The 19798-nt window shown below is 41.0% G+C and overlaps 1 protein-coding gene across 1 annotated transcript; it reads left to right on the top strand.

Annotated features, from left to right (window-relative positions):
• The first annotated feature begins 208 nt into the window (after nucleotides 1–208).
• LOC308129211 (ATP-dependent 6-phosphofructokinase, muscle type-like) lies at nucleotides 209–12356 on the top strand. Its single transcript, XM_080495052.1, has 24 exons — nucleotides 209–336; nucleotides 1185–1244; nucleotides 1668–1772; nucleotides 3201–3305; nucleotides 4593–4666; nucleotides 5150–5227; nucleotides 5492–5681; nucleotides 5791–5956; nucleotides 6052–6096; nucleotides 6906–7014; nucleotides 7120–7383; nucleotides 7521–7646; nucleotides 7827–7891; nucleotides 7983–8046; nucleotides 8156–8302; nucleotides 8416–8486; nucleotides 8875–8962; nucleotides 9074–9226; nucleotides 9316–9480; nucleotides 9586–9647; nucleotides 9746–9857; nucleotides 9975–10074; nucleotides 10176–10281; nucleotides 11813–12356. The coding sequence occupies exons 1-24, from the start codon at nucleotides 246–248 to the stop codon at nucleotides 11946–11948; spliced, it is 2682 nt and encodes an 893-aa protein (XP_080351178.1). The 5' UTR covers nucleotides 209–245; the 3' UTR covers nucleotides 11949–12356.
• Nucleotides 12357–19798: the final 7442 nt, after the last annotated feature.

The following is a 19798-nucleotide window of genomic DNA, read 5'->3' on the forward strand; positions in this document are numbered from 1 at the left end:
GAGGGTTTTTTTCCTGAGGTATATTCTCTGTAGGATAATGTTTTCACATTTTAACTTTCACTTTCACTGTCTAGTAACATAAAAGATTAAAAATGTAAGCCCATCAGCACTGCATTTACATTGTTGTATCTGATTACCCAGCATGCTTTAACGATGAAGGCTTCTTCTCCACAATGAAGAAGTGATATCAAAGCTATTAATACCGATCAGATGCAAAATGGTGTCTGAGGAGGGGAGTTGTGAGGATGTGGTACCTGGAAGTTCTCTCAGTCCAGTGGCTTCTCTGGGTCATGCTTGGGGTTAGTCTGATGTTCTGGTTCAGGAGGAAAAGTTCAGGTGTGTATCCATATTTTCATTTGTTGCTTTCAGTGTCTCTGTCCCATCCTGTTATTTTTAGGTCTTGACAGAGAACAAATTTAATCTTACTCTTGGGAATCTTTGTCATGTAATTTTGCCTTTTTACAAGCGTTCATGTTGGGTTGTAAATTTGCAAGACTAACACATTCATTTGTGAGGATGACTGTGCAGTTTCTCAGCAATGGCAGCACACAGGGGGAGGGACTGAGTTTCATAGATAGCAACTACAGTATCTATTTAAAGAACGCGTCATAGAGTTAGTTGCCTGTAACAGACGAGACCCTGTTGTCACTTTGAGTTTTTCCTTTTAATTCTAAATCAAATTTCTTACACTCAATTATAATGACTGAAATCTCCTATATTGTGCATTTTCTTTACTTAAAAAAAAAAAAAATCTAGTTTCAAGTTGCTTATTCTTCAGTTGTTTCAGCTTTATTTGACTGACTGAACAAAAGCAGTCTCAGAAGAAAACCCCCAAACACATGAAAGCCCTTACCCACATCATCTTGCAGTTACTCCACTTAATTATTATCAGATTCATAAATCTGGGCAGGAATAACAGACATAATGTGTCTGAGAGTGCAAAAGGGGTTTATTAGAAGTGGAAACTCTCTGACAGTTTTGTCAGGGGGGGTGTCAGGGGCTAAACACGTTTGCACACAGCAAAGAATCACAAGTTGTTATGAGAGTTCTGAGCAAGAGCCATCAATTTAGAAAAAAAAACCTGTGGTCTTGTTGGTGTTGTAACAACTATTGGTGTGGCTGTCCAGTCAAGTCAGAGCTGAGGCTGGATCACAGTTTACCATGGTGTCACTCTCCCTCCTCAGGTGGTGATAGCCTCACGGCATTTGAACGTGAAGAACGTGTCATGTCCGCAAAGGATGCTGGTAGGTCGGGCTACAGTTTCAAAAGATAAGTACAGTGGTTGCAGCTGTGACTTTTATTATGAAGAATATCGAACAGTTGAATAACCAGTATCTGGTACACTTACCTGGTTGACTCTTCGATAAAATAATCGATAAATTTAGTTTGATAAATGTAGTTATGTTCCAATGAATAGTTTCTACCTTTTGTACTCTATCTAATAAAATACAATGACAGAATTTATAAAGGGATTTGGCAATAAGATACGTGGGGGGTTGAATTCTTTTCATAGGCTGTTTGTGTGCATGTGTGCCTAAATATGTTAGCCCAGCTATGTGTGTCCACAAGTCTGCATCTCTGGCAGCCTAAACAAGAGGTGAGTGGCTCCTCTCAGTACAATGAGTACCGCGACAGGAATTTTCATGTTGACAAACTCTCGTTTTTAGCCAACGCAAGCTCCAGCCCCATGGAACAACACCCTTCTGTTGACCCCACCAAGATGGGTGTGGGTCGGGCGATCGCGATGCTGACCTCCAGCGGCGATGCCCAAGGTGAGTGGACCATTTCCAGCATGGCGTGGAAGCGTGGTGTGCCTGAGCACTGTTTGTTTACTGGAGCAAGTGGGGTGATAGATGTGTGTGATGCGGATATATGTAAAATAATACATTAAACATGATTTCATGAATCAAACCTTTTAATTTGCAGTTAAAAATGTATTTTAGATGCAAGGTTAAAAAAAGGAAGTCTCAAATCAAAATATTATTATTACTCATTTCAAATCTTGATTAACTTTTTTGAGAACTCACTATTTGAGAATTTTTCAATCACTATATTGATCTATATATATTTATCACTATATTCTCGCTAATTGATTCTAAGTTATAAATGAAGTTTTTCATGACTGTGATTCTGCTTCATTTGTCTTTATTTAATATAATGTCTGGTAGTTTTATGTCATGTCTTTTCTTGACTTTTATTTACTTACTGTTGTTATTCACATGTTTGTATTCATACCACGACAACGATTTTGTTTCCCTTCTCTGGGAAATAAATCTTTCAATCAATAAATAAATCCATCAACAGTGTATATCCCTGGGGTGGGGAGGTGATAGGCAGAGGCTACCTTCAGTATCAGGGTGTATTCATACAAGTTGGAGCGCAAGATGGGGCCAAAAGTTTTCTGTCATAAACAACCCCACCTTTTGCAGAGTAAAACGTGTTGTAAGATGCTATAATGCTAATTCTTCAGCCGTGTTTATGTGCGTTTGTTCAGTCAAAGTTAATAGCATCAGAATGTACAACAGTTAACATGAGTGGCTAGAAAGCCTGTCAGTCACACCGTTACCAAGACAGCAGGGAGACGCTGAAGTGAGTTCACCTGTGATTGACCAAGAGCAGAATAGAGAAGGGCTTTCCAGGATAGTGCATACCAGGTGGATGGCTTTTTGAAAAGGAAAAAGCTGATGCAGTTTATTCGACTTACATTCTTTCAGCTTGATCAGCAAATTTGTTCCTCAATCTTCTTGTTGCTATATTGCTTCTATGCACTCATTGAACAACAAAGTGGAAGAAAGTTGATTTCACATCATGGACCTTGGAAATTGTTTGAGTTGTTGTCATTGCAGCTCATTTAATTAATATCATGATAATGAAGTTATTATATGCAAAACTATTGAAAATGAAAATGCACTATGCACATAAATAAATGAGATCATCATAAATGATTTCATACATTTGTGTTGAGTAGTGTGTGTGTGCCTGTGTGGTGTGTGTGCCTGTGCGGTGTGTGCATGTGTGTGCGTGTTACTAAATATGTTAGCCCAGCTATGTGTGTCCACAAGTCTGCATAGTTAAGCTGTGCTCGTTTGCAACTCCCGTTACTCTTTCTAGCTGGCAGCCTGAAGTAGAGGTGAGTGGCTCCTCTCAGTACAATGAGTACCGCGACTGGAATTTTCATGTTCACAAACTCTTTTTCTTAGCCAACACGAGCTCCAGCACCATGGAACAACACCCTCCTGTTCACCCCACCAAGATGGGTGTGGGTCGGGCGATCGCCGTGCTGACCTCCGGCGGCGATGCCCAGGGTGAGTGGACTATTTCCAGCATGGAGTGGAAGCGTGGTGTGCCTGAGCACTGTTTGTTTACTGGAGCAAGTGTGGTGATAGATGTGTGTGATGCGGATGTATGTAAAATAATAAATTAAACATGATTTAATGAATCAAACCTTTTAATTTGCAGTTAAAAATGTATTTTAGATGCAAAGTTTAAAAAAAGGAAGTCTCACTCAAAATATTACTCATTTGAATCTTCATTTCTTGTCAAACAGACATAGACTCATTTAAAAACTTGATAAACTTTTTTGAGAACTCATGATTTGAGAATCTCTATATTTGTTCATAGTTTAATCTGGTCAACAGTTTTCTCAACTATCTATGTATTAAAATAACTTGTGTAAAGCAGTGGCATTAAATACATAATCCAGAGTTTCTATAGACACACTCTGAAGCAGATGTCTCCCTAACCTTTAACTTGATGAGGTACATGTCCGTTGTGACCTTTGGAAGTCGTAGCATTGACCCCTCATATCCTAATGTGTGAACTTGTGACAAAGTGAGTCATCTGCCAGTTAGTTTTTTTCTCTTTCTCCCTGAACTTTGCAAAACTGTCGCCATTTCTTATACTAAATTTTAATTAGTTTTACAACTTCATTATTCCTTCAGTGCAGATATTTTTCAAACATCTTCTCTTTTTACATATATAAGTGTATCTGTTATGGGGTTAATTTTAGAAGCATGACCTTTCTATCATGTGTTTGTTAAGTGGTGCTGCAGAGTGAGAGGGCAGCTCGACTCTTATTTTTTCACCCCAGCTCATTCACAGTGTAAGTTGAGATGCTTTTGGCTCCCTTAAGATTGATCTCTCCACGTCTTGTCCTTTTAGTGACCCACCGTAAGAGAGCAGGCAGAAGACCTGTCCTGCAGTCCAAGCTCACTGCCTTCACAGACAATTTAACTTGAATTACCAATGGAATTTTAACCATGCAGAATGTTATGACACCATTGTATTTTGTTGTCATCTGTTTTGTGCTTGCCCCTGTCACCTCATTGCTGCATCCCCCCCCCCCCCCCCCCCAATACTTCATGTAATTTAAGCCCTGTGTGACGCAACAACTATGCAGTTCATGAATGCTGCTCAGTATTGCAGGCTCCCACTCATGCTAAGCTGTAATAATTAAGAATAAGAATGATATGCTGACTATCATCTCATGTACATTTGCAAAATATTACTAATGAATTTGTGCAATAAGTCTCAATGTTTGTTATTTATCCATATACTGTATATAAATGCATGCCGATATCCCCATTATACAGGTATGAATGCAGCTGTGAGGGCCACGGTTCGAGTGGGGCTTTACACTGGAGCCAAAGTGTATTTTGTCCATGAGGTAAATGTTTGCTTGTTTATTTAAATCATTTTATTTTAAACCCTTAGAAGTGATACGATTGCAGTATGTTATCTGTCTTGCTTTTTCCTTTAGTCAAACAATAAAAGACACTAAAGCAAAGCAATTAATGTTCAACTAACAATAGAAGCTGGAACAAATACTGCACATGATAATCTGGATCAAATCTATCTTCACACATTTTGCCTGAGCAATTCTCCCTTAAAAGGAAGGGTACAAAATAATCAAATTTCTCCAGTTTTAGACCCCCAAAAGGAAAGAAGCCCTGGCTTATACTAATCAAACAGAGAGTTTGCTCCTAAACAACCAATTGTTTTTTAACCGTTACTGCTTGATAAATGAATCCCTATTTGGTTAAAAGAAATACAGCTGCCACTGTAAAAATATACTGCTATATATAAAGACATTTTTAAGCAATGACCCTGTTTCAAAGGGGTGATTGGAGTTGTTTTTGTTTGTTGACAGGGTTACCAGGGTCTGGTGGATGGAGGGGACAACATCCGCCCTGCCACTTGGGAGAGTGTATCAATGATGCTCCAGATGGTGAGCACAAACACCGAAACCATAAACATGTTTTGCTCAGTGTTTATTATCCTTATTGTTTTTACCTGACAATCACACCGTCAAAGTGTAACTCTGCAGTTCCGTGGGTCAGTGGTTACCTAAATGTCAAAGATCAGAAATAGCGAAACCTAATGAACCTCAGACATGAGCGCTAAGGTTTCAGATAACCGTGCCCCCTCGACATGTTTGATTTCTTGTGGCTCTTCTTTGGAAGTGAAACTTATCCACTTTGCCTGACAACAGGGTGGGACTGTAATTGGGAGCGCTCGCTGTCAGGATTTCCGGACCAAGGAAGGCCGCACCAAAGCGGCCTGTAACCTGGTCAAGTTGGGCATCACCAACCTGTGTGTGATCGGAGGTGATGGTAGCCTGACAGGCGCCAACCAGTTCAGAACTGAGTGGAGTGTACTGCTGGCAGATCTGGTGACAGCTGGTAAGAGCCATGACTTCAACAACTCACTAATTCAAGCAGCACAGCACACATGATAGCCCTGCTGAATCAGCATGTTGGTCATGTTGGTGTCTTATGTGTCTACGCACAGGGAAGATCACCAAAGCTGAAGCAAAATCCTCCTCCCACCTCAATATTGTTGGCATGGTGGGCTCCATTGACAATGACTTCTGTGGAACTGATATGACCATCGGCACTGACTCTGCGCTCCATCGCATCATGGAGATAGTTGATGCCATCACCACCACTGCGCAGAGGTATACATTTTGACATTCATCTACATGACTGATGGGCTGAGCAGTTGGTGAATCTTGATATTGGTACTCTTAACTGAACACGTCTCATTTTGTAGTCACCAGAGGACTTTCATCCTGGAGGTGATGGGCAGACACTGCGGGTGAGTGTTGCGGAGAAGAACGTCTGAGCCTCCTTGAATGACCGCGGTGCTGTGTTGTGTGCCAAGGTTTCAATATACCAAGTTAACACAACAATCAGTGAGCACACAGCGGGGTATGTAAACAACAACAGGAGGGTTTACGGCAGATGAAATATTTAAATATTGCGGGCAAGTGGAGAGTGACGAAGCAGGTCCGCTATCGTATCATCGATCTTACTGTTAGCTGCCATCTCTCCAGATTAGCAGATAAAAATGTGCGTCATCACATCCCTGCCCATGGGCCAATCAGTCAAGCTCATTTCAATGACGACACCAAGACCAGCGCTCGAAACTCTGCTGGCCCTAAGGCAGTCCGTCAATAACACATTAAAATCTGATTGGCTAATGATACTATCACTATATTTTAACACAATAGCAGCATCCAGCTTCGATCAGAGGTTAGCAATGCAGTTACTGCTGGCCCCCAGCAGCAGAAAAGAGCTGTGATGCATTTAGAGGACATAGGAGATTTGACCTCCACAAAATATAACCAGTCGCCTTCTGGATAAAGTTGCTGAAGTCACTAATTGATTCCAGACACAGATTTCAGAATCACTTTTTAGTTATTAAAAAACAAAGAAATTATTAAATTAAACTATTTTTAATAGGGCTAGCAGTGCTAGCCCTGCTGCCCCTGACTGCACACCACTGGTGTCAACTAATTGGATTTGATTTAAGGCTCGCTGTAATTTACTTTCATGTCAAATGCTTATGATATAAAATCTCCATATCCGTCACCATCTATAAAAGATAGGAATATTTGTCTCCAGCTACCTGGCTCTGGTGGCCGCTCTGGCCTGTGGTGCTGACTGGGTCTTCATCCCAGAGATGCCCCCAGAGGAAGGATGGGAGGAGCATCTCTGCAGACGACTGATAGATGTAAATATCCCTCTCAACCGTATCACATTCATGTTTGGTTTGGCTTTAGCTGATTTCATTGAAGGCATGCTTGTTTATCTTAAAGTTCCACTCTGTCTCTTACAGCAAAGAGGCCGTGGCTCCCGTTTGAACATCATCATCGTTGCAGAGGGAGCTATGGATCGCAAGGGTGTACCAATCACTTGTGATGTGGTCAAACAGGTCAGTGCTGTTTATTATACTAGCACATCAAGACTCATGTCACGCAGCCTGCTCATTATCAGTGTGTCTGTCCAGCTGGTATCAAAGCAACTGGGCTTTGACACTCGTACCACCATCTTGGGCCATGTGCAGAGAGGAGGAACACCTTCTGCCTTTGATCGGATTCTGGTAATATCCTTCATATATAACCTTTATATCTTCTATTGTACATAATCAACCACAATCATCTACAGTTGTAGAAGCCATTAGTGTAAAAAGGCATGTGTTTTTTTGAGCAACCCTCCTGCTCTCTTGTTCTAACTCAGGCGAGCAGGATGGGTGTGGAGGCTGTTATGGCTCTACTGGAGGCCACACCAGACACTCCTGCTTGTGTCGTCAGCTTGTCTGGAAACATGGCCATCAGGCTGCCTCTGATGGAGTGTGTGCAAGTGGTGAGTCATCTCCGAACCACACACAACAACATAACATCGTTTAACATCTAAATTCTTCACTGTACACAGTTTGAATGAGGATGGCATTATTGATGGCAACCCATATAAATGAGATACACATTTCTCTTCATGTATATTAATATTTCAAGTGTTTTTCCCTGCTTTGCTTTTTAATATCAGACAAAGGATGTAACCATAGCCATGGCTGAGGGGCATTATGAGGATGCAGTGAAGCTCAGGGGAAAGTGAGGCATCAATATTGTTCTTCATCATTTAAAAGTGTCATGTACTATGGTACATCCTAAATGCCTGCACCTCGTTACTGTTTGTCATTAGGAGCTTCATGAACAACTGGGACACTTACAAAATGCTGGCTCATGTGCACCCCCCAGAAGCAAAGGTCAGGAACTACGTTTCTACCACTTTCATTCTGATTACTGACTTCACACTAATCAATTATTGTCCCACCTGTTGAATATGTTTCTTTTTGATTGTTTTTCCATCATCAGAGTGGGGTCAACATTGCCATCCTGAATGTTGGGGCTCCATGTGCTGGAATGAATGCTGCTGTGCGTTCAGCGGTCAGGACTGGGCTCCTCCATGGGCACCAGATGCTGGCAGTTCATGATGGCTTTGATGGCTTGGCTCATGGAAATGTAAACTGTTTACATGCACTCAAAGGGGGGCGGTATTATCTTATTGAATTTATCAACTTTAGTGTGACAGTGCATAGTTATGATGCCATAAGAGATGCTGTGTCTCTACACAGATTGAACCAATCGGGTGGTCTGGAGTGGCAGGATGGACTGGAAAGGGTGGATCCTTTCTTGGAACAAAGAGGTTGGACATTAAATCAATTTGAAGAGGAACACGGCGATAAGACCACATGTTTCAAACTTTTTTGCATTCAAGAGTGTATAAACAGTCATTATTACATGTGTTCTTCCGATATGTTACAGCAGTGCACGAGTTCTGTCAGTTCTCTGAGACAGGTTATCATTTTCTAGTGTTTCTGTTGAATGATATATTAAACATGTGTTCAACCTTTTTAGATTACCTTTCAGATGATTGTTTTGTCTTACCTCGCATCATAAACAATACATTTACTAGCACTGAAATGACTCCAGCAAGGTGCAGAAATCCCCCGGTTAAGGTTATTAGAATGCTAATAATTCAAATGATAAACATTAAAATCTCATGTTGGTTTTTTTTTCTTTTTTTCATGAAGAACCCTGCCACAGGGGTTTTTGAAGGAAATAAGTCAGAACATTGCTGAGTTCAAAATTCATGCTTTGATCATCATTGGAGGCTTTGAGGTGAGCAGCACTGTAACAACCAATGGTGTTATTAGCTGTTGAATTCATATTTACAAACTTGTGTTAATGACTATGTGAGTCAGTCACTGCATCCTACTTTGCTCCGACCAGGCATTCAGCGGTGGTTTGCAGTTGATGCAAGCAAGGGAGAATTATGAGGAACTTTGTATTCCCATCGTCGTTCTTCCTGCCACTGTGTCCAACAACGTTCCTGGATCTGACTTCAGTGTTGGCGCTGACACTGCCCTTAACACCATAACCATGGTAAAGTGATTTTGTAAATCATACAGACACACATCCTAAAACTATTATCCATGAGAGACACTTCATTAATGCATTTGCCTTTTTTGCAGACCTGTGACAGGATCAAGATGTCTGCAGCTGGAACCAAGAGAAGGGTGTTCATTGTTGAAACCATGGGGGGATACTGTGGTTACCTGGCAACCATGGCCGGCCTGGCATCAGGAGCTGATGCAGCCTACGTTTATGAGGACCCTTTCAACATTCATGATCTGACGGTCTGTATGTCTCCTCATGAATGTGCAGTAAAGAGGAAGCTATGGGATGTCATACTTTAGTGAGGGATGGTTGAATATTCGTTTTTCATAGACAATGTCTTGTAGGTCAATGTGGAGCATCTGGTGGAAAAGATGAAGACGACAGTGAAGAGAGGACTCATTCTGAGGTTTGAAGGGATCTGCATTATTTATGCTCTCAACATCACCAGTGTACTGTTCACCAAGAGTTCATAGTACCGTATTTCCTTTATTACACCTTTTTCAGGAATGAGAAATGCAACACAAACTACACCACTGACTTCATCTTCAGCCTCTACTCCGAAGAGGGCAAGGGTGTCTTTGACTGCAGGAAGAATGTGCTTGGACACATGCAGCAGGTGTGAGACTCAATTAGTCATTTATCATTTGAGTTTTTCTTCGTGTTGTGCACTGAATCATAATTTGCTGCTCTTTTCAAGATCATAAAGGTATTATCAACTATTCTGCATTATTAGGGAGGAACACCCAGTCCCTTTGACAGGAACTTTGGCACAAAGATGGGGATGAAGTCTATTCTTTGGTTGACTGACAAGCTGAAGGAGTCCTACAGGCATGGTGAGTACTTGCTATTAAATCTTTCTGTTAATTTGTGCTTTCCTGACGACATGTGGTCCCTGTGCTCATATGTCTTCTTCTTTCTGCACTTAACCTTCTAGGCCGCTTCTTTAGCAACTCTCCAGATTCGGCCTGTGTGCTGGGCCTGAAGAGAAGAGCTTTGGTGATGCAGCCACTTGCAGAGCTTAAAGAAGTCACTGACTTTGAGTGAGACCTTATTTCAAGTTTTCAGTTCATTTGTTTTTCACCTACTCACATCGACAATATTTCACAGAACCTGAAGTTACCGTGAAGGTTTATTCTGTACATATATTCAAACACAAACCTTAAAATGATTGATTAGATCAGTGGGTCATTACATGTCATTGTACTGAATAGTAAATGATCAGTCCCACAAATCTGAGTTGTGGTCAGGCAATTGTGTCTCAGTGATATTTACGGAACCATAAGGCATGACAACCTTAATAATATTATCGATTATGGATCATGTGATATTACTAAAACAGAAAGTTTAACTTTGATACCAGTTTCACATCATAAACATGTATTTCTCAACTCAACTTTATTTATAGAGCACTTTAAAACGACACATTTGGCCAAAGTGCTGTACACAGAGAAGATAAAAATAAAAACATTAATTCACAACACAGAATAAAAAACAATGTAGAACAATAAAAACAATATAAATCACTAAATCTGCAAAGAGTTCAAAGCCAAAGAGAAAAAGTGTGTTTACAGAGAGGTTTTAAAAACAGGAAGTGAGTCGGCCTGTTTGATGTGAAAAGGCAACTCATTCCACAATTCTGGGGCTATGACTCAAAAAGCGCGATCACCTCTCTGCTTCCTCTTGGTCTTAGGGACAAACAGCGATGACTGATGTGCCGACCTGAGAGAGCGTGAGGGAGGGTACGGCCGGAGCAGATCAGATAAATACTGTGGGGACGAGGCCAGGAAGGCATTTAAAAACAAATAAAAGAATTTCACAATCAATCCTAAAGACGAACAGGGAGCTCGTGATCCGATGCTAAAACTGGTGTGCTCATGTTTTTTGGTACCTGTTAAAAGTCAAGCAGCAGCATTTTGGATCAGCTGAAGACGTGAGAGTGAAGCCTGGCCGAGCCCGACATAAAGTGCATTGCAGTAATCTAAACGAGTGGTGATAAAAGCATGGATTGAAATCTCAAAATGATGCAATGACAGAAAGGGTTTGACTTTGGCTAGTTGTCTCAACTGAAAAAATCTGGACTTGACCACTGATTTTATTTGTAGATCAAATTTAAGATCAGAGTACAGTCTAACGCCGAGGTTTTTAGGCGAGTGCGTGAAGCATTGACTTAAAAGATCAAGATCAACATTAAATTCAACATTGCAGTCAAGGAGCGGTTTCACAGAAAAAAGCAATAGGAAAATTAATTTGGCTGTCGTCAGCATTAAAATGAAAAGGGGTGCCATGTTTCCGGAGAATCGATCCAAGAGGAAGTACGTAAAGGGAGAATAGAATAGGGCCAAGTGTATTTCGAGGAGTATGACTACATTTGTCTGGGCCATTTGACATTATCTCCTGAAATATGATATATAAGGCTTCAGGTTTTTGCTGTAAAATGAAAACATGGAGCCTGGTTGCCCTCTACTGGTTCGAAAGGACCAACTGCAGCTTTAATACCAAACTGTACATAAATCCTAAGATGACTGAAAAAGTGACTATGTTGTTTGTTCTTTCTTCTTCTCCTGTCTGCAGACATCGCATTCCAAAGGAACAGTGGTGGCTGAAGCTGAGAGACATCCTGAAAATCCTGGCCAAGTACAACATCAACCTGGATACCTCTGAGATGGCTTCACTGGAACATGTCATCAAGAAGAGAGAGACCGTTTAGTGACCTCCTGCCATGATTATTCAGGAGTGAACGTGGTCTGACTGTCTTAAATTAAAGCACCTTGTAATGATTGCTAGAAGACAGTACAATATCAATAATGTAATCAATGAATAAGAAAAAAAAAACTCACAGTCTTTAACTGATTGCTTATGAAACAGACATTGGTTTATTTGTGGGATTTCAGATAAAAACATGCTGTTTGTAAAGTGGGGTGTTAAATTGTTAGAAATGATTTTGGCTTTTTTTGGATCACTTGTTTTTGACTTTCAGTACCAGTTTAGATCTAAGGGTTTACTATTTAGATACAGGTGAATGAAACTTGTATAAAAAGTCAACAGTCTGGATAGTTCACAAGAGTTGATTTCACAATAAATGAATTTTGATCACAAAGTATGGTGGTGAATTTGAATCAATTCAATCCGAGAGCTCAAATAACACAAAATGTCTTTCCAGGTGGACTAAGTTTAGAATTTTTATTGAAACATCAAAACTGGCTTCAACACTCTTTAATTGGAAAGTATTTCTAGAATCAATACACCATTAATCACAACAATATTTTGTGCATGTACATGAGAAACAGCATTTGCTAATTTTATCCCATTTTAAGTGAAAACTGCTGCAATTTAATATGCAACTGTGGCATTATTTGGTTATTTGACTATTGTGTCTATTCCATTCGTGTGTTAATCGGACAATAAAACTACAGTACCCAAAAGCCCTAGCGTTTCCTCTGGCTGCTGTGATTGTATGTATATATATATATATATATATATATATACACACACACACACACACACACTGCTAAAAAAAAATAAAGGGAACACTTAAACAACACAATGCAACTCCAAGTCAATCACACTTCTGTGAAATCAAACTGTCCACTTAGGAATCAACACTGATTGACAATCAGTTTCACCTGCTGTTGTGCAAATGGAATAGACAACAGGTGGAAATTATAGGCAATTAGCAAGACACCCCCAATAAAGGAGTGGTTCTGCAGACCACTTCTCAGTTCCTATGCTCTCTGGCTGATGTTTTGGTCACTTTTGAATGCTGGCGGTGCTTTCACTCTAGTGGTAGCATGAGACGGAGCCTACAACCCACACAAGTGGCTCGGGTAGTGCAGCTCATCCAGGATGGCACATCAATGCGAGCTGTGGCAAGAGGGTTTGCTGTGTCTGGCAGTGTAGTGTCCAGAGCATGGAGGCGCTACCAGAAGACAGGCCAGTACATCAGGAGACGTGGAGGAGTCCGCAGGAGGGCAACAACCCAGCAGCAGGACTGCTACCTCCACCTTTGTGCAAGGAGGAACAGGAGGAGCACTGCCAGAGCCCTGCAAAATGACCTCCGGCAGACCATAAATGTGCATGTGTCTGCTCAAATGGTCAGAAACAGACTCCATGAAGGTGGGATGAGGGCCTGACATCCACAGGTGGGGTTTGTGCTTACAGCATGGGGCATTTGCCAGAGAACACCAAGATTGACAAATTCGCCACTGGCGCCCTGTGCTCTTCACAGATGAAAGCAGGTTCACGCTGAGCACATGTGACAGTCTCGAGACGCCGTGTTTGGCAGTGGGTCAGTAATGGTGTGGGGTGGCATTTCTCTGGGGGGCCGCACAGTCCTCCATGTGCTCTCCAGGGGTAGCCTGACTGCCATTAGGTACCGAGATGAGATCCTCAGACCCCTTGTGAGACCATATGCTGGTGTGGTTGGCCCTGGGTTCCTCCTAATGCAAGACAATGCTAGACCTCATGTGGCTGGAGTTTGTCAGCAGTCCCTGCAAGATGAAGGCATTGATGCTATGGACTGGCCCGCCTGTTCCCCAGACCTGAATCCAATTGAGCACATCTGGGACATCATGACTCGCTAACATCCACCAATGCCACGTTGCACCACAGACTGTCCAGGAGTTGGCAGATGCTTTAGTCCAGGACTGGGAGGAGATCCTTCGGGAGACCATCCGCCACCTGATCAGGAGCATGCCCAGGCGTTGTAGGGAGGTCATACAGGCACGTGGAGGCCACACACACTACTGAGCCTAATTTTGACTTGTTTTAAGGACATTACATTAAAATTGGATCAGCCTGTTGTTTTTCCACTTTAATTTTGAGAGTGACTCCAAATCCAGGCCTCCATGGGTTAATAAATTTGATTTCGATTAATAATCTTTGTGTGATTTTGTCAGCACAATCAACTATGTATAGAACAAAGTATTTAATAGGAATATTTCACTCATTCAGATCTAGGATGTTATTTTAGTGTTCCCTTTGTTTTTGAGCAGTATATACTGTATATATAATCTGAAGCTGAGACAATTAAACTCAACATATTTATTCTGTCTATCGTTGCCATCCTGCTCTCAAATCTGATCATGTTTCTTTATTTCTTCATATCAGTGGATTTGTAGTATTAACTGGTTAATCATTTACTTATAATGATGAACTATATTAATATCTGGTTGTGTTTGAGAAGTTGAACATGTCAACTGTTTTCACCTGCATTAAACAATTTAACCACTATAGGTCAATATTATTGAATACTTGAACACTAATCAATACTTTTGTTTAGAATCTGAACTTTACTGTCACGGCTGGGAGCCGGCGCGTGGAGCCTGAACCCAGAAGCAGACCTCAAAGCAGTGAATTGTTTGCAAACGTCAATGTTTTATTGAGGAAACGGGGAAAGGGGAGCTGGAACGGTGACGGGACCCGGGGGAACTCTCGGGGGCCTCTTGGAACCGGGACGGGACCCGGGGGAATCTCTGGGGGGCCTCTTGGAACCGGGACGGGACCCGGGGGAATCTCTGGGGGGCCTCTTGGAACCGGGACGGGACCCGGACGGGGAACTTCTAGGAACCGGGACGGAACCCGGACGGGGAACTTCTTGGAACCGGGACGGAACCCGGACGGGGAACTTCTAGGAACCGGGAAACAGGAACGGGGGCCTCCCCGGGGAGGACAACACCGACTCACCTGCGACAGCAGCCTACAGGAGACTCTCCACACGGACTGGGAATAGACAATCCTCTGGCACCGGACCTACCTCACTGCAGGGCTTAAGAATGCATGGCAATCAATTAGCTGATTGCCTGCAGGAGTGCCAGAGAGGATCCGGTGCTGGAGCGAGGTGTGTGACTCCTGACATTTACAGTAACTAAAGTCATGGTGGATAAAACTTTCTCTTTTTTAATTGCAGGATTACCAATAGTTTCAGATAGACCTATATTTTAATGTAATGTTATATTTTAAAATGGTTTTGTTCTATAATGTCATTGCTGATCCATGTGTAAGACATATGTATTTGAATACAAAATGGATACCCATTAATTGACTATTAAAAAAAGTACTACTGTGATGAGCCTGTTCACGTCAGCAGCTCATGATTTTGTATCCCAGCTATTGTGACAACACTCCATACAGCATGTGCAGATGCATTCAAACATATTTTAACTGTTACTGTTTCGCACAAATCACTTAATTTGTAATGAGTGGGAAAAAAATATTTGAACTGCTCTGAAGTTTCCCCATTACTGAGCTGGACCCGGGACGAGCACAGGCTGTAAAACATGCTGATTTGAAAGGTTGTAAGGAAATGGGTTTTAATTATCATGGACTCTCTTTGATCCCCTGCTCAGGCAGGGTGACCTTTGTTTGTTGATCTTAGTTAAGACATACCTCAGCTGTAACAGTGCGAAACCTCATGGTTTCATGCTGTTACACACTATTAACTCTGGTTTATCAGAAGTTAATCATGGATGGAACTTATCAACACAAACGTGTGTCACCATTTAAATCTTCAAAATCCATGTTATATGGTAAACACTGAATCCACTCACACATCACTATTTGCTCATATTTACTCATTTGAAAAGTGAAAGCAGCAGCACATGGTGGGAGTAACAAGAGTAACAATAATATTGTAATGTGGTCTTTAAAAAGCTGAATAGGTCACATTTAAATTTTTACCTGCATTTCAACACTTGAGCTGTTAGAGATTGTAACTAACGTCCTATAGAGGATTAATGATATCCTTAACTCTTGACTTGGCAGGTTTCATACTGAAATTCAACTAAAATTTATATTTAATTCAAATCACTATTGTGCTTTTATGGAGTCACTTTTCCTTCATGCAGGCTGAGAGGCGTTGTTCAGGGTGGAGCTCAGTTTGGACCAGATCCTCCTCTCTGACTCCACCTCCACCACGTCACAAGCCTTTCTGATTGGTTTGTTGAGCCTGTTGGAGTCTCCACCCTCAGCCTGCTGCCCCAGGATGCGAGAGCAGGTGTTTATTTATACTATGTGTTGGTTTATCTATGTACCATCTTATTGTATTTTTATATAGAATCATTTCAATTGGTCCATCTGAATCTACAATTTTAATATCGTCAGACAAGCAAGAAAAACTTGCTCCTATAAAGATTTTTTTTTGTACATCCAGAGCAGTTCACATGCAGGGTTTTATTCCACTCATTACACATTCAGTGATTTCCATGAAACAGTAACAGAAGAAATATGAAATTTGAAATATGTTTGAATGCATCTTAAGATGAGGCGTGGAGGTGTCGCTACATTAGTACAATCTTCATGTCTTTTGTTGATTAATGGGTTTCCATTTTGTATTTAACCAAAATATACTAATTCCAAACAAAGGACACTTTCTTCCCATGATTAAATGATTCTCATTAAGTGACATACAATATTTTTCACCTTCTAAAATACAAAGTGTTGCAGTTTAAAAACTGTGTTCTTCAAGATTTTTCACACACATTCAGTCCCTGGTTGGTATATTAGGAGGAAAACATCCATCTATAATGCAATGAAATAGCTTCAAACTGTCAATCCAGAACTTTTGGTTTTTTTGAGATAATTACTCAAATAAAATGGAAATTTGCATAACTCCAGGTTTTTGTGTGGATAAAGAATGCATGTACAGTTGTAGTACTGTGTTTCTTTGCATTAAATGCATTTGAATGTACAGTTCTTTTATTTTTGGGGCATTTAGCTTGACATTACCATGACACAACCTACACCTGCCCCCCTGCTAAAAGTCCTCTCGATTTAAAGGTTTACAAGATGAAAGTCTTACACACAAAGATCATTTGCACTATAATAGCTGACCATTTTCCTTTAATATAACCTTGATTTAAGATATAGTTCTTCTCAAATCTATTGGTAACTAACACTGTATTTAAAAAAAAAGAAAAGATCAGTTTTAACTTATCAGTTATCAAGATCAGTTTTAACTTAACTTAACCCTTGGTATCTTGGGGTCTTATTCAAGAGTGATGAGAGCAGGGATGGTGAGATCGACCACAGGTTCGGACAGGCAGCTGCAGTGATGCAGTCACTGTACCAGACCGTTATAATAAAGAGCAGCTGAGCGATAAAGCAAAGCTCTCTGTTTAAAGATCAGTCTACATCCCCACCCTCGCCTATGGTCATGATCGGAATAATGAGACCGCGGGTACGAGCGGCCGGAATGAGTTTTCTCCGCAGGGTGGCAATTGTCACACTTCTTGATAGATTGTGGAGCTCAGCCATCCAGAGGAGACTCAGAGTCCAGCTGCTCCTCCTCCACATTGAGAGGAGCAGTCGTTTCACTTGATGAGGACGCCCCCTGATTGCCTCTCTTGAGAGGTCAACCAGGCACGTCTGACTGGGAGGACTGGAAGCAGCTCAGGGTTTCTCGCGAGGAGCTGTGGGGATAAAGATGTCTCGGTTTCTCTGCTTTCTATTCTGCCACTGTGACCCCAACCAGACTAAGCAGGAAAGAACATTGTGAGATGGATCGTTCACTGTTATCTGCTTCCCCGTATAGACTGGTGACTTGATACATCCATCTGAAGAAACAGAGTATTGTAAGCCTGCAGAGCCTCCTGGCTGGTCTGCAGCAGCGAGTAGGAGCCAGACTTTGGCCTCCTGTCAGCATGTGAAGATTCAGGGCCCACTGACTCTTTGGAGCGACAGGAAACACAGGAAATATCCACAATCCAACACAGACATTGAGGCACGGCAGCCCCTTCCTCAGAAAAAAATTATTGATAGATTATTGAAAATAACGGAAATGTGTTGGTGCTCTTTTTTAAAAGTATAATATTAAGGTGATCAAGGTTACCAACTTTTTTTCTATCTATTTGTCATCACATATGTGTGAACGTATTTAGGTATTCAGTATTTACTTGATCCATTTTTAAGATTTATGATAATGGTGACACTCTTTTGGGTTGAAGAGTTTGAATCAATGTTTAACTTCATGGGGGAGCAAGAGGCAGCCCACCAGAAAGTTTCTCGTTAGCGCTGGGAAATGAAACTTGGTATTGTTCAACTAAGGTCTTCAGAGTAAAGGTCAAGAGGTCATCAAGAAAACTGAGAAAATGGCAAACGGTTCCTCTTGACCGCTTCCTCACTCCATCTGTTTAGGTTGAAAAAACAAGGTGGTTTTTTTAGCCCACTGTGAGAACTTTATATTGATTTAATTCTTTTACGATAATGTTAAAACAGTTTAGTAATGCACTCAGTGCAAGTTGACGATTTATTGCATCAAATCATCTCACAGTTTCTCTTGCAGCCTGTCTGGAGCTCACCAGAAGACTGGTTGTGACATGATCCCTTTCTATGTGATCCATAACTGAGATGGAATAATTCCATTTAAAGAAAGGAAACCTGACTTTTGTTATGATTGTTTCATAACAAAATTTAATCTTGCAATTTGAGTCAAATTGCAATACAAATTCTGAAATGTTCTCTTTTAATGTAACCTTAATTTAAAATACAGACTTGGTCAGAATTATTGGCAACAGGATTTTATAGGTAAAAGTTATAAAAAGCTTGAATCTTTTATACCACAATCTTGATTAATATCTACCCCTTGTGGTCAAAGTGTTTAAATGCAGGTGAAAACACCTCATATTTTAATTGACCAGCCAATACGACAAATCCACAGCTGATATTTAGGAATAAAGAAGCACAGTCATGAGGTGTGAATGATTTACTATCTTGGCGAGCCACAAGTTAAAGATTCATACAAAGACTTTCCAAGTGTCTCAGCTTCAGAGTTTTGTTTCTTCAGTTTCTATATTATTTCATATTATTGCATTTTTAAAATGCAGCAATGCTGATGACATGTCTCAGGCTGCAGTTTTACCGAGGAAAGTGCCGGCATGCTTCAATGTCTGTGTTGGATGTGGATTTGTCCTTGGAGCTGCGACCTGCCACTCCGAAGAGTCATGGGTGGATTCAGATGTTGACACGAGGGCGGGGCCTGGCTTCTAACTGGCCTCTCCAGATCAGCTGGGCAGCTCCTTCTCTTCACTGTGTCTTTTCACTTGTCTAACTTCTCTCCCTGAATCCCTGCTTGCAGGCCACCCAGTCTGCTGATAGCAGGAGACATTAAAAGACAGAATAGGTTGAATTAACAGTGAAGAAAAGACATATAAATATCATAACAATCACATGACTGAAGGTGGAACAGATAACAATAACAACAAATCTTTTTGAGTGTTTTTGATCAAATGAATAAACCAACTCAATTAAATGTTGCACACATGAAAGATGTGTGTAACTTTGATTGGCTGTAAAGACCCCTTATTAAAATATTTTCAGTTGAGTGAAGTGACTTTAAGTTTTTGTTTAGACTGAAAAGAAGAGACAGGAAAAGAAAGTCATTGCTTTGCATATAATCACACAACAGGTAAATTGCACTTCAGTCTGATATCTGTAGTTACAAAATGAACTAAAGTGAAATTTGCTGATGTGTGAAAATGTTGAGTTTTTTTGCCAGGTAGGTTAGAGTTGCTTGGTTTCTTCCTGGCCCTTCTTGGCCTACATTGCTCCAGTTCACAGGAGCAG

This window comes from Blennius ocellaris (assembly GCF_963422515.1).
Source record: "Blennius ocellaris genome assembly, chromosome: 4".
Classification (NCBI taxonomy): Eukaryota; Metazoa; Chordata; class Actinopteri; order Blenniiformes; family Blenniidae; genus Blennius; species Blennius ocellaris.

Excerpts from the sequence above, each read along its gene's own strand:
- LOC308129211 (XM_080495052.1), top strand. The coding sequence starts at position 246 with ATGTGGTACCTGGAAGTTCTCTCAGTCCAGTGGCTTCTCTGGGTCATG. Across the intron at positions 5,228-5,491 it reads TATCAATGATGCTCCAGATG|GGTGGGACTGTAATTGGGAG; the intron begins GTGAGCACAAAC and ends GCCTGACAACAG. Across the intron at positions 8,963-9,073 it reads TCATCATTGGAGGCTTTGAG|GCATTCAGCGGTGGTTTGCA; the intron begins GTGAGCAGCACT and ends TGCTCCGACCAG.